This window comes from Leptonychotes weddellii, chromosome 4, assembly GCF_054177405.1.
Source record: "Leptonychotes weddellii isolate Sample4059 chromosome 4, ASM5417740v2, whole genome shotgun sequence".
NCBI classification, from domain to species: domain Eukaryota; kingdom Metazoa; phylum Chordata; class Mammalia; order Carnivora; family Phocidae; genus Leptonychotes; species Leptonychotes weddellii.
In genome coordinates, this window is record NC_138372.1 from 57,522,670 (window position 1) to 57,537,746 (window position 15,077).

Below are 15,077 nucleotides of genomic sequence, written 5' to 3' on the forward strand. Positions count from 1 at the left end.
AGACCAATATCCCTGATGAACATGGATGCAAAAATTCTCACCAAAATACTAGCCAATAGGATCCAACGGTACATTAAAAGGATTATTCACCATGACCAAGTGGGATTTATTCTTGGGCTGCAAGTTTGGTTCAACATCCGTAAATCAATCAATGTGATACAATACATTAATAAAAGAACAAGAACCATATGATCCTCTCAATAGATGCAGAAAAAGCATTTGACAAAGTACAGCATCCTTTCTTGATTAAAACTCTTCAGAGTGTAGGGATAGGTGGTTCATACCTCAATATCATAAAAGTCATCTATGAAAAACCCACAGTGAATATCATTCTCAATGGGGAAAAACTGAGAGCTTTTCCCCTAAGGTCAGGAACACGACAGGGATGTCCACTATCACCACTGCTATTCAACAAAGTACTAGAAGTCCTAGCCTCAGCAATCAGACATCAAAAAGAAATAAAAGGCATCTGAATCGGCAAAGAAAAAGTCAAACTCTCACTCTCTACAGATGATATGATACTTTTTGTGGAAAACCCAAGAGATTCCACCCCAAAACCACTAGAACTCATACTGGAATTCAGTAAAGTGGCAGGATATAAAATCAATGCACAGAAATCAGTGGTATTTCTATACACCAACAACAAGACAGAAGAAAGAGAAATTAAGGAGTCGATCCCATTTACAATTGCACCCAAAACCATAAGATACCTAGGAACAAATCTAACCAAAGACGCAAAGAATCTGTACTCAGAAAACTATAGAATACTCATGAAAGAAATTGAGGAAGACACAAAGAAATAGAAACACATTCCATGCTCATGGACTGGAAGAAAAATATTGTGAAAATGTCTATGCTACCTAGAGCAATCTATAAATTTAATGCAATCCCTATCAAAAAACGATCAACTTTTTCAACAAGAAATGGAACAAATAATTCTAAAATTTGTATGGAACTAGAAAAGACCCTGAATAGCCAGAGGAATGTTGAAAAAGAAAAGCAAAACTGGTGGCATCAGAATTCCAGTCTTCAAGCACTATTACAAAGCTGTAATCATCAAGACAGTGTGGTAATGGCAGAAAAACAGACACATAGATCAGTGGAACAGAATAGAGAGCCCAGAAATGGACCCTCAACTCTATGGTCAACTAATCTTCAACAAAGCAGGAAAGAATGTCCAATGGAAAAAAGACGGTCTCTTCAACAAATGGTGTTGGGAAAACTGGACAGCCACATGCAGAAGAATGAAACTGGACCATTTCCTTACACGACACACAAAAATAGACTCCAAATGGATGAAAGACCTAAATGTGAGACAGGAGTCCATCAAAATCCTATTGGAGAACACAGGCAGCAACCTTTTCGACCTCAGCTGCAGCAACTTCTTCCTAGACACATCGCCAAAGGCAAGGGAAGCAAGGGCAAAAATGAACTATTGGGACTTTATCAAGATAAAAAGCTTTTGCAAAGCAAAGGAAACAGTCAACAAAACCAAAAGACAACCGACAGAATGGGAGAAGATATTTGCAAATGACATATCAGATAAAGGGCTAGTATCCAAAATCTATAAAGAACTTGTCAAACTCAACACCCAAAGAACAAAGAATCCAATCAAGAAATGGGCAGAAGACATGAACAGACATTTTTCCAAAGAAGACATCCAAATGGCCAACAGACACATCAAAGTGTTCAACATCACTCGGCATCAAGGAAATACAAAGCAAAACCTCAATGAGATACCACCTCACACCAGTCAGAATGGCAAAAATTAACTATTCAGGAAATGACAGATGTTGGCAAGGATGCGGAGAAAGGGGAACCCTCCTACACTGTTGGTGGGAATGCAAGCTGGTGCAGCCACTCTGGAAAACAGCATGGAGGTTCCTCAAAAAGTTGAAAATAGAGCTACCCTATGACCCAGCAATTGCACTACTGGGTATTTACCCCAAAGATACAAATGTAGTGATCTGAAGGGGTACATGCACCCCAATGTTTATAGCAGCAATGTCCACAATAGCCAAACTATGGAAAGAGCCAAGATGTCTACCAACAGATGAATGGATAAAGAAGATGTGGTGTATATATATATACACACAACACACACACACACACAGGAATATTATGCAGCTATCAAAAAAACGAAATCTTGCCATTTGCAACGACATGGATGAAATTTGAGGGTATTATGCCAAGCAAAATAAGTCAATCAGAGAAAGACAAATATCATATGATCTCACTGATATGAGGAATTTAGAAACAAGACAGGATCATAGGGGAAGGGAGGGAAAAATGAAACAAGATGAAACCAGAGAGGGAGACAAACCATAACAGACTCTTAATCTCAGGAAACAAACTGAGGGTTGCTGGAGTGGTGGAGGGTGGGAGGGATGGGGTGGCTGGGTGATGGACATTGGGAAGGGTATGTGCTTATGTTGAGTGCTGTGAATTATGTAAGACTGATGAATCACAGACCTGTACCTCTGAAACAAATAATACAGTACATGTTTAAAAAAAAAAATAGTAGGAAGGGAAAAATGAAGGGGGGAAATCAAAGGGGGAGATGAACCATGAGAGACTATGGACTCTGAGAACAAACTGAGGGTTTTAGAGGGGAGGGGGGTTGGGGGATGGGTTAGCCCAGTGATGGGTATTAAGGAGGGCACGTATTGCATGGAGCACTGGGTGTTATACGCAAACAATGAATCATGGAACACTATATCAAAACCTAATGATGTAACGTATGGTGACTAACATAATAGAATTAAAAAAAGAAAGAAAGAAATGTATGCATACATAGCAAATTCTTCATTTAACTCCACAGATTTTCACATCCACCTAAAGCTTATTCAAGGGTCCCAGGTTAAGAACCACTTAACCACCAGGTTAAGAATTACCTATCTTTATGTCATATTCCCATTAGTTACGGAGAGATGGCAAGGGATGAAGGAACATTGGGGAGTTATTTGAATTATTCCACCTAAAAACATAGTAAAAGTTTTGTGGAACAGTGTCCAACTCAAAAAGTGTTCATTGAGAGCTGATTCCATGTCTGCCACTGAGCAAAATTTAGAAATACTATTTGACATGATATCACCCTATAGATTACTTAATTGCAAAGGGGAAAATATACCTTTACAACAGCTGCCTGTTAGCACCTTAATCAAATGATCAAACGTATCAGTAACAGTGAGATAAACCTGGACATTACACAGTATGACCTGAGTAAGAAGTAGCCTTGCAAAATATGTTTAATGTAAACTACTCAAGCCTCCAGGAACTTGCAGTTTATAGGAGATACAAGGTTTAGAAGCAAAAATGAATACAATCAGACAACTCAGAAATATGATATTCTTCAGGACAACTGGCTTTGTTTCTTAAAAAAAAAAAAATCAAAATTATTGGGGGGCGTGTGAGTAAAGAGATGAGATTAAAAGTTTGTGGTTAAAAGAGACCAAAGAAAGTTAAAACCCAACTGCAATATGTAATTATTGATAGGATCCTGGTTCAAAAACAAACTACATACAAAACGCATTTAGGGGACTAATGGGCAAATATAAATATTAACTGGATATTAAATGATATTAGAGAATAATAGTTCATTTTCTCAGGTGTGATAAAGTTTTGTAGTTACATAGGGCAATGTCCTCGCAGGAGATGTACTGCTAAAGTATTTAGAAGTAAAGTATCTTAATGTTTCAACTTAGGGTTCTGACGAAAACAAAATGACACCAAACACATACTCACATAAATAAAACAAATAAGACAATAACAATTATTTTTTTCCCTATGTTCGTCTGTTTTGTTTCTTAAATTCCACATATGAGTGGACAATAACAATTTTTAAATCTAGGTGATGGGCATAACGGTGATTTTGTATTTTTTGTTCATCTTCATTGTGCTTGAAATGTTCAGAATAAGAAACTGAAAAAATTAGAGTTGCATTAGTCAAATCCTACCCATCTTTAACAGTCCACTTTGTGTTTTACCCACCTCTTTGAAGGCTTTCTTAATGATTCCAGGACAAACTGTGTTCTCCATTTTCCGAGTTACCCTGGTACTTTAACTTTGAATTTAGCACATAATTAACATTCTGCCTTGTGCCCAGTCTCAATAAATACATTATAAATCCCCAGAAGACAAAGTGGAAAGGTTCCTGTAGGAGACTACAATAACAGGATATAGGAATTAAAAAGCTAAATTAGAATGAGATTATGGCTGGCCTTTACCAGGCAAAAAAAGATTATTTAGCAAGTTAACAAGATTTACTGGTGAGTGATGAGAGCCTAAACTAGGACGGTAGTAATAAAAATGAAAAGTCCTGGGGCACCTGGGTGGCTCAGTGGTTTAAGGTTAAGCGGATACCTTAGGCCCGGGTCATGACCCTGGGTCCTGGGATTGAGCCCCACATCAGGCTCCTTGCTTGGCTGGGAACCTGCTTCTCCCTCTCCTTCTGCCTGCCGCTCTTCCTGCATGTGCTGTCAAAAAAATAAAATCTTAAAAAAAAGAGAGAGAGAACTAAAAGTCCTGGGAATTACGGGGTACATTTACACTCCCGTTGCATTGGGGCTCTTACTAGCTTTCGCAAAAAGCTATCCAAACTTGTACAGCTTTATAAAACCCCCAGCACTGTAACATTATAGCTTCCGTCTCCGAACTCAGGGTCTAACTGGAAGAGAGTGACTTTAAGTAGTATTCTTCAGGCGGACATTCACTTCCAACATTCATTCGCTGAACCAGGAGCTTTAGATACGATCATCTTATTTCCAAGGACACTGCACATCCACACACGTGGGTGGTAATAAACAGCCTTGGGAATATTAGTGAAGGTCAACTTTATCTAGGTGAGTCAATTTCTCTGTTTTTTTTAAGCACAGTATGTCCTTTGGTCTTTGGACCAAGGGTCAAGGCTGACATCCAGGAAGGTATCTCTCCGCCAGGAGTAGGCGCAGACCGCGCAGAGGTCCCTGGCCGCGCCCTCTCACCCAGATTCCGGGCTGGCCCCGCGCCGACCGCTCCCCCGCCCTCGACGTCTGCCCAGCTCCAGCCAAGGAACGTGACTCCGGGATCCCTCTCCGCAGGACCCTCCGCTTCCCACCGAGAAGTCGCGTCGTCTGAACTCACGGCTCGAGGGAAACGAAGCCTTTTTGTGGACCACCCCTCGGGACCCTTTAGGCCCCAGGAGATCGCTAGACACCCCTCCCCCACGCGCCCAAGGTCGTACGGACGCTGCAGAAGCGTCCCGCTGCATTGCGCACGCAACTTCCCCCCCCCCCCCGCCTCCCCGCCTCCTAGTCTCCTTTTCCCCTATTCGCCCCCTTTCGGCGCAACCGCTCCCCTCCCTCCCCACCCAAATCCACGCCGGTGGGCGGGACCAGGGTGTGGGCGGGGCGAGACGGATCTAGCGCCTCGCGCCCGGGAGGACTCTGGCCCTCTTGGCGCTGCGCTGGGACTTAGGAGCTGTGGACCCGGAGCGCGAGTCAACATGGCCGCGGTGTTTAGGCGTAGCCGCGGGGTGAGAGAGAGCAAGGCTCGGTGGGGGTGGGAAATGGAGGTTGTGATGTTTGGAGGAGTGGGAGAGAGGGAAGCATGGGATGAAAATAGGTGCTGTCCTTGGGTATTGGGAGGGGGACTCCCCCGTACCAATGTAGGCGGCAGTCACTTTCAGAATGTCCTTTTTTTTTCCTCCCTCTGGCCCGGGAACTTTCCAGATATTTTCTCCAGGAATCTCACCCTTTCCCGAACGCGAACCTGTCTTTGAATTGCGCGGGCATCTCAGAACGAGCAAAGGCCTTGTTTTTGCAGTATGTTTTTGAGAAAACTCTATTGGCTTTCTATCTCCAGCCCAAGAAAAAAATCATCAAGTAAATTTCATCGTGCAATTGATACAGGCCAGAAAGTGTAGATTTCAGACAGCCTTATCTTGGGCGCCTGCAAAGTTACCGGGAAAAGGAAAATGAAGCAGCTGCTTCTTGGGATGCTTAATATGTTTAATACGCTTTTGGTTTTTGGACTATGGAGGAGACCGCTTATGTTCTGTACATTAGGAAGTAAAAAGAACCTACCGCAGAATTTTGCTCCAAGCTGTCTATACTAGACAGCTGTCTATACTCACAGGTTCTAACTTGTCTCACTCACTTAGATGCTCTTTATCTGAAATATTATTGGTATATTAACACAAGACTGCCATTTAAATGTCATTTATAATTAAGTTAATAAATTAATGTTCTTGGCCCAAAAAGAGTAGAAGTTTTAGAATTTATAAGAATTCTAATGGATTGTTGCCCAATATTTGTTATTGCTATACAAGTTAAGGGGCCTTGGGGGCGCCTGGGTGGTTCAGTCGTTAAGCGTCTGCCTTCGGCTCAGGTCATGATCCGAAGGTCCTGGGATCGAGCCCTGCATGGGTCTCCCTGCTCCGTGGGAAACCTGCTTCTCCCTCTCCCACACACCCTGCTTGTGTTTCCTCTCTCGCTGTGTCTCTGTCAAATAAATAAAATCTTTAAAACAAAACAAAACAAAAACAAGGGGCCCTGAAGGCAGAAATCGGGGGTTTTAAAAATGAATTTTAACTCTGACACCAGGAAAACAAAATGACCGATTTCTCAGTCTCTCCAAGGAAAAATACAGAAAAACCTAATCCAGAAAACTTACACCTCCATCTCTTCTTTGACACTCCCATAAAATTTAAGATTCTTCTATTCCTAAGAAATACACAAAAGCATTTAATTATAGTTGTGCTATTATTGCAGAATTGAGGCTTGATTGAAGATGCTGTCTTTTGGAGATTTGGAATTGGATTGTTCTGGGCAGAGAGCCCAAAGTAATAAAATCAATATTTATATGGCATTATGCGTCCAAGACTCTTAATCACCTCAACAAATTATCCAGTAAGAAAAGCCTCATTTTCTAGGTTTGAAAAGAAGCTACAGGAAGTTTGTAATTGGCGCAAAGTCTGGAAAATACTTGTGGAGTCTAGACTTAAACCATTCTAAATCCAAATAATCTATTTCTATTTTCTGTGTCTACTGAGCCACCTCTCTAAATGGCTAATATTATATATCATTAGCAGATCGATGGGATTGTTCCCTGACTGTAGCTACTTTTGTATTTTGTTTAACATTTTCCTGAAAAATAATATGTAAACTTTTGTAAATTATTTTAAATCCACTAATAATTGCCTATTTAAAGTCTCGGCAGACTCTTACCTGTCTTATGAGGTCTGATTTTTGTGCACTGGTGTCTAAACACATTTAGAAGAGCCAAGTTTTTTTGGTCTGATTTTTGTGGGATGTTTTTCTTTATTGAATGTAAAAACCAATTAGGAGACTTAAATTGAAAGAGCAGTATATAGCAAGGTGGTTGATGGTATGAATTCTCTATAGTAAATGTTATTATCCTGGTTCCACTACCTAATAGAGTGTCCTTGGCCAATTTCACTTGACCTTTCTGAGCCTGTTTCTTCATATGCAAAATAGGAATAAAAGTAGTGCCTTAATCCTAGGCTTGATTTGGAGATTCAGTGAATTAATATGTGGAATGTGACTGTAAACAAGTATAGATTTGGTCTATGATGACTGAACAATAAAGATTAGAGAAACCATGTTTTACTTCAAAAATTAATGAAAATTGCAAAGAAAATAGGAGTTTTATACTCTAGTTTTTTTTTCAAAATTGTATAAAGTATTATTTTGAAAGAGCTTTTTGGATACTTGACAATCTTTTATTGTCACTTTAAATGTAGGTGGTTATAAAGTTGTCATCCACAAAATGGACAGCTTCTTTTTACAGTTTTCAAAAAACATAAGCAAGTTTGGTTCTTGATCTTCTAGTATATTGTTCAGTTTCTCTTTTCTTTGGAATATTAGAATTGCATAGAGATATTTGCATCAAATCCTTTGAAGTATAAACTGATTTTGCTGTCCTCAAACATAGGAAGGAGTTACAGTATGGTTTCCATTAACTTCAATAAACGCAAATGGTTACTTTTGTATACATTAAATTGTCATGAGTATAAAAATGGATTGCAAAGGAACAATATATGTATATCTGATTATACTTTTTAAAGAAATAGTATATTGCAGATATTAAGAAATGTAGCATATCAGTAGTTTAGAATAGGGTTGGCAAACTTTTTTGTAAAGGGACAGTAAATATTTTCAGCTTTGTGGACCACATGGTTTCTGGCAACTGTACAACTCTGCTGGAAAAGCAGCAATAGACTGTATGGTGGTCAATAAAATTTTATCTACAAAACTGGTGGCTGCCATAGTGTGCTGACCACTGTTGTAGAATATTCTAAGAATGCCTATAGACTACAGCAGAAAATATAGAACATAGTTTTAGGCTAATTTGTTTTGTTAAATAAAGTGAGGTATCTTAGAAAATGGAATCCTCCAAGGGGAATATTCCCAGAAGCATACCTCTGAGGCTCACAGGAACAGGGTATCAAAGTTGGTAGACTAGGGAACTCTTGAACACAGTGTTATACTGTCCTATTTTTGCCCCCACCCCAACTTCTCAATCACAAATGTCCTAAAGCTTGTAGGTGAGATTTCCAGAATAGCAGTCCTAAGTCTGCTACTACCCCTGACTATTGTTTGTCTCGGAGACACTCCACTTCAGTAGTACAAATACTGCTGATTGTGTTATTTTCATTGCTTTAAAAAAAAAAAATTCCCTTCGTAATAAATGTTCATACATCTAGTACTTGGCTTATTTAATATAGAAATTAAATTACAGTTGAAGGTATTTAAGTAATGCTTAAAAAACTATGCTCTTGAGTATAGTCAAACAAGGTGCTATACTCACTTGTAATTGCCAGTATTCTCTTATTTGATGTTTAATTTATCAAATTTATTTTAATAAAATTGTCCTTTACAGGTCCTAAAAAGTCTTTCTCGTTTTGACTGGAGATCACAACATACAAAAGCTGCCCTACAGCGTGAACCAAGATTGGGATTTAATTTTGGTATATGTTTTGTTCTGTGTTTTGACTTTAAACATATTTGTTATACACATGCATTTATATTGCATTATATATGTATTTGTCTGGAATATATTTGTAAATCATCTTAGTAATGTCTGTCAGTGGATAGAACCAATTACCATCCACAGATTTCCTGTCACACCCATTCTTCCTGATCTCTTTTTTTTCCAGCATAATATCCTATGTAGAGGTCTGTGTTAGCAGCAGACATAAATATCTGTGCCCTTTTTCCTAAGTATGTAACCCTAAAATAAATAATGAATTTACTGATATATTCAGTCTTCAAGTTAGAAATTTGAATGCAAAAAATATGTTTTGAACACTTAGATACATAGCGCTAGGTACCTGCTAATAAGCCAAGGCCTGTTTTGACCTTAATATATCTGAATTGCAGTTTTGGTGCTAATGGATAGGGTTTAAAGTCCTGGGATCAGGGAGTCATGTGGTATTGGAAGGAAAAGGAATAAGATCTCTTTTTCCCTTTGCTCTCTAAAATGAAGATCCTGAGGAAAGAAAAAAAAATTGAAATAATAATCCCTATTTTTAGCATCGATCACCTCCTAAAGTGCTTCTTGCTTCAAAATTACTACCTTTCCTTTAGTTAAAAATCCATTTTCTCTGGTTTCTTGGTCTCAGAAAATAGTTACAAGGCAGCTCAGATAATAAACTCATACCCAGATAAAAATGACAAACTCAGAGCTTTCTATAGTTTTTTAAAAAGAATTAAATGGAAAATTTCAGGCCACGTGAGGATAGCATTGGGGTGTTGGATTTTCTTTTATTGTGTGATTAACATAGGTTCGGTATAATTGCTCTTTAGTTTCAGTTTGTCACATAGAGATTGGTATTTAGTAGTAAGTAACCAGCAGGAGAAATGGTTTGTGAATAACAGGATGAGATAGATACAAGTGTTGGAAGGAGGGAGGTTGAAAGGCTTAAGTAAGGGACTAGGGATAATGTCTGTGGGCAGTTGTATCTGGCTCTTTCTAAAGTGGAGATAATACCTACAACACGGAATTTATCTGAAGATTAATATACGATATATAGAAAGTTCCTAATACACAGTGACTGGACTTAGGTAGGTTCTCAATGAATAATTCAAACTAGGTCCCTGCCTTCCCTGTCCTTTACTCACCCACGACTTTGGTATCTGCTGGTCCCAATATTAGAAGTAAATTGTGATGTAGAGACAGTGACCGAAACTCTAAGTATACTTTTACTGCTAATTCATTGTAAGACTGAGGCTATCATGTCCTCATTTTGAGCTTTTGTTTCCTTACCTATAAAATGAGAGATTCAATTTTAGGCTGTTTGATCCAACTCCAAAATTCTCACGTCTTTTACGTTTTATTTCTCACATCCCTATACAAATGATTATTATAGTTTTGAGTATGCTTGCTCATTCTTACTCTTTGCTTTTGTTCTTATTGTTGTTACCCAAAATACCCTATATTTCTTTTAAATCTTATCTATCCTTTGATGTTGGACACAACCACATTAAAACCCAGTGATAGTGTGGATTTGAAAAAATCCAAGTGATCGGCTCCTGTCCTCAGTCCAGCCACCATATTCATTTCACTAGTTTTATAACAACAGAACCTTGTATTTTATACAATTGAGTTAGAGTTTTATGTTACTGTTAACTTTTGAGAAACCCTCCCACCACTTTACCAGTTCCTTTGTGCTGATTTATAACCTTAAATTATCTGAGTTTAAAGGAAGAGTAAAATTGTAGTATTGGTATTCTTATGTGATATTTTGGAATAAGTTTTATTGGTTTTTGGTCACTGAGCATGTCTCATCTTCCTAGTTAGACTGATTCTTGAGATCAGGAAGTGTCTTATATTTAGTTTCATTTCACTATTACTAAACATTTGATAAATCTGCTTAGGAACTAATAACAAGTAAAAACAAAATTTTTTTTCTTTCACCAATTGGAAGAGAAAAACAAGTATGCCTGTTACTCATTTGTAAAAGCTGGAAATCTTACCTACCTCCTTTGGTACTTGTATTGACATAGGTTTATTTATATTGTATAGTGAAATCTTGCTAGTCCAAAAGTGTATTGTGGTCTTTGTGGTTTATTTGTGGACTTTCTGGATAATCAAGAGTTAAAGACACCATTATAAATTTTCACATACTGATTTCATAGGACTTTTTTTCCTCAGCTCATTATCTTGTTTTAATGTTTTCTAAATGACTTTCTCTTAGAGCTCACTGAACAGCAAAAAGAGTTTCAAGCTACCGCTCGTAAATTTGCCAGGGAAGAAATAATCCCAGTTGCTGCAGAATATGATAAAACTGGCGAGGTAGGTTTATGCATTTTAAAGAGAAAAAAGTTTTTTACATCTTTTATAAGATTATATAATTAAACTATGTAGATTTTAATATAATTGGGGTGTTTTTTTTACTTTTTTCTTTCCTTTTAGTACCCTGTCCCCCTAATTAAAAGAGCATGGGAACTTGGTTTAATGAATACACACATTCCAGAGAGTTGTGGTAAGCTTTCTTCACATTTTTAATCCTTACAATGCATATGAACAGGGAAGATGGTAAAACTATCTACTCAGTCATTCTTTCAGCTGCCATTTCTATAAGTCATTTATGATAAAGGGCTTTCTACCTTTATCTTTCTGTTCAGACTTTGGTATTTGGCTGTTTTTAGAAACCTTGTATTAGCACTTCAAGGCTTTCCCTTTATAACTCGTTTCAACCTTCATCCTAGACGTTGGTAATTTCTCTTTAGTCAATTTGTTGCATTTTGGTTCTACCTTGGATTTTACATTTTGTTTAGACTTTTTTTCTGTGAGATTGTCACTCCTTCAGGTGAAAGAGTCAAAGTTTTAGCACAGTTGAAACAAATTTTTACAAAACCAAGTAGAAACAGGAAGACAGGTCCAGATTACAAATAGAAAATTTTTTGAAATATTTAAAACTTATTTTAGAGAAGTATAATTTGTTACTGTGCTAAGCAGAACACTTTTTAGTTTGTTAATTAAAATAGCTCAGCTTTATTTCTAACGAGATATACTACATATTATAATGGGTCTTAAAATATTTTGATACTATAGGAGGTCTTGGACTTGGAATTTTTGATGCTTGTTTAATTACTGAAGAACTGGCTTATGGATGTACAGGGGTTCAGACTGCTATTGAAGCAAATTCTTTGGGGGTAAGTTTCTTAGAAAATTAATTGCCTAAGTGAACCGTTAATGAGACAGTACTGCTAGGTTACGTTAGTTGGTACAACACAATTTTCTTTAAAAGGAACAGAAGAGGGGCACCTGGGTGGCTCAGTCGTTAAGCGTCTGCCTTCAGCTCAGGTCATGATCCCAACGTCCTGGGATCGAGCCCCGCATTGGGCTCCCTGCTCTGCAGGAAGCCTGCTTCTCCCTCTCCCACTCCCCCTGCTTGTGTTCCCTCTCTCGCTGTGTCTCTCTCTGTCAAATAAATAAGTAAAATCTTTTTTAAAAAGATAAATAAAAGGAACACAAGATTCTGCAGTGAAGACTTGAGTTCTTATTGCCTAAGTTGATCATTCTGTCCCTGTTGTCTCCAGTAATTGGAGTCCTAGCTGTCCTTGTAGGGAAACTGTATACTTTGCTGCTTCAGTGGCAATTCTTAGGTAAGGGCAAGGCCAAAAACAAGCATTCAGGAGAGAAGGATGGCGATGGCTTGCCACACTGCTGGCAGTGAGCAGTTCTTAAGAGGCCTGGTCATACATATCACACCATTTATCCGAAATGTAATTCTTTGTGCATGTTACTACAGTGGATTTTTACATATTACCAATAAGTCCTACATAACTTAATTTTGGAAAATCCTGGATTCACAGATTTATTTCCTCATGGGTTTAGCTTCCTTAAAGAATAAAGGCCAGTTCTTTGGACTTACCCCTTGGGAGAAAGTAGTTCTCTTGCTTTGAATTATAGTATCTCTGAATGTACATACCTAATAAAAATATCTTGTTTTTTTCAATGTCACTTTTCTTTGGTAGCAAATGCCTCTTCTTATTGCTGGAAATGACCAACAACAAAAGAAGTATTTGAGGAGGCTGACTGAGGAGCCACTGATGTGTGTGAGTATACACAGCTGCTGCTTGGGAACAAGGGTGCTATTTCTTCTTTCCAGTACAAATGTGTACACTGGGCTATAACACATGAAGATAAAAGTTAGTAACATATTTAGGTGTAATGGTGTTTCTGGGGTACCAGGCAAGTGTCACAGTCTCCTATCTTATTTCCAAGAAAGAAAGATTTGCTATTTAATGGAGCACTCTGCAGTTCCAAGACCTGAGTGATTGTGTCAGGAAGTTCAGATTGAATGTAGGACGGTAGGTGTTTGAACTAGTAGTCTTTTGAACTAATAGGAAATTAATGTGACTGAAAAGTTATCATTCTATTTGTTGAATGAGTGACTTGGGAAGAATATTTATAGATTTTATTATTCCCTGAGCACTACTCAACAAATATTTAAATTGGATTTAAAAAAGATAGTTACAAGGGCCCCCTGCTGGCTCATTCAGTAGAGCAGATGACTCTTCATCTCAGGATCATGAGTACAAGCCTCACATTGGGTGTGGAGCCTGCTTAAAAAAAAAAAAAAAGATATTTATATATATATACACACCCATACTGAGGATCTATTCTGAAAGTGTTTTTACATAAGGATTTCGACTTCTTTTGTTTATCAGTTGAACAGATTTCAACTTAGGGTGTGATTATGATACCAAAATACAGTAAATTGTTATTTGTTTTGAACTAATTGTGAAAATTGGTCTGAAAGGGTAGAAAGTCATAGTTAAAAATCAAGGTTTCTTATTTCAGGTACCTTATAAAAATAAGGCAAACTGCTTAATAAAAACATTTATACAGATTTCTTAGTTAATTGGTTACTTTTCAACAAATGAGAATTTAGTAGGCTAATTCTCAATATTGTCTAAGAATTGTGTGACACATTTAGATTGTTTTTCTGTAGCACATATAATACTAGAAATAGGCTAAAAAATTTTAGCATAGACATGCTTAGGAGAACCTATCTTAATGCATTGATAAGAATATTTATAATTATTGCTTATAAATAGGTATTTCTAAGATAAAAGTCCTTAAAAATAGTTCAGGTATTTTAAACATTTTTTGGCTGTTTGTTTGTTATCAATACCTTCAGTATATATAAAAATAAATTTACTGTAGTCCCTAAGTTATTCTAACTTCTGAATTAATAAAGGTTTACTATACATTTTCCCCCTGCTAATGCATAATAGCAGTAAATGTACCCAAAATATGAAGTCAAGGGTGAAAATGAAAATAGTCAATTCCCTTACATATACAGAATTTACATGTTATAGAACTCTGCTACTTTGGAATTACAAATGCTGGGTAACCCTGCATTTATCTCAGTACCATTTACATATGTTATTCTGCCTGGAATACACATTCCTTCTTTATCCCCAAAGAATTCCTTTTTCTTTTTGAGACTTGATGTGAGCATCACCTTTGGAAAGCTTTTCCTGACACCCTAAAGCTAAACTAGATTCACAAGACCATTGTGTATGACTTTAGTACATAAATACAATATATTTAGTATTCATCTCCACTGTTGTGGAAGTCTTGAAGATAGGATGTCTTTTCTCTCTGTTTTTTCCATCTCCTGGTTCATAACCTGGTACATAGTAGATACTAAATAGACATTTGAATGGATGATTACACATGAATGAATTTAACTTGGTTGAAGAGATCTACATTTTAATTGATATGGTTTATTGATATCCTACATCTAGTTTTAAACGTCTTCCTAGAAAGATCGCCAAAGGCAAGGGAAGCAAGGGCAAAAATGAACTATTGGGACTTTATCAAGATAAAAAGCTTTTGCAAAGCAAAGGAAACAGTCAACAAAACCAAAAGACAACCGGCAGAATGGGAGAAGATATTTGCAAATGACATATCAGATAAAGGGCTAGTATCCAAAATCTATAAAGAACTTATCAAACTCAACACCAAAGAATAAAGAATCCAATCAAGAAATGGGCAGAAGACATGAACAGACATTTTTCCAAAGAAGACATCCAAATGAAAAAGTGCTCAATATCGCT

At 37.4% G+C, this 15,077-nt stretch overlaps 2 protein-coding genes across 2 annotated transcripts in view; both read left to right on the plus strand.

The window, feature by feature from the left end:
* MSH4 (mutS homolog 4) overlaps positions 1-15,077 on the plus strand; it is a 110,315-nt gene that overhangs the window by 3,940 nt on the left and 91,298 nt on the right. The window lies entirely within an intron of this gene.
* Positions 5,362-14,693, plus strand: LOC145721296 (medium-chain specific acyl-CoA dehydrogenase, mitochondrial-like). The gene is made up of 6 exons (XM_081818648.1): positions 5,362-5,512; positions 8,881-8,968; positions 11,198-11,295; positions 11,416-11,485; positions 12,058-12,158; positions 12,984-14,693. Exons 1-6 carry the CDS (start codon positions 5,483-5,485, stop codon positions 13,140-13,142), a joined length of 546 nt encoding a protein of 181 aa, XP_081674774.1. The 5' UTR covers positions 5,362-5,482; the 3' UTR covers positions 13,143-14,693.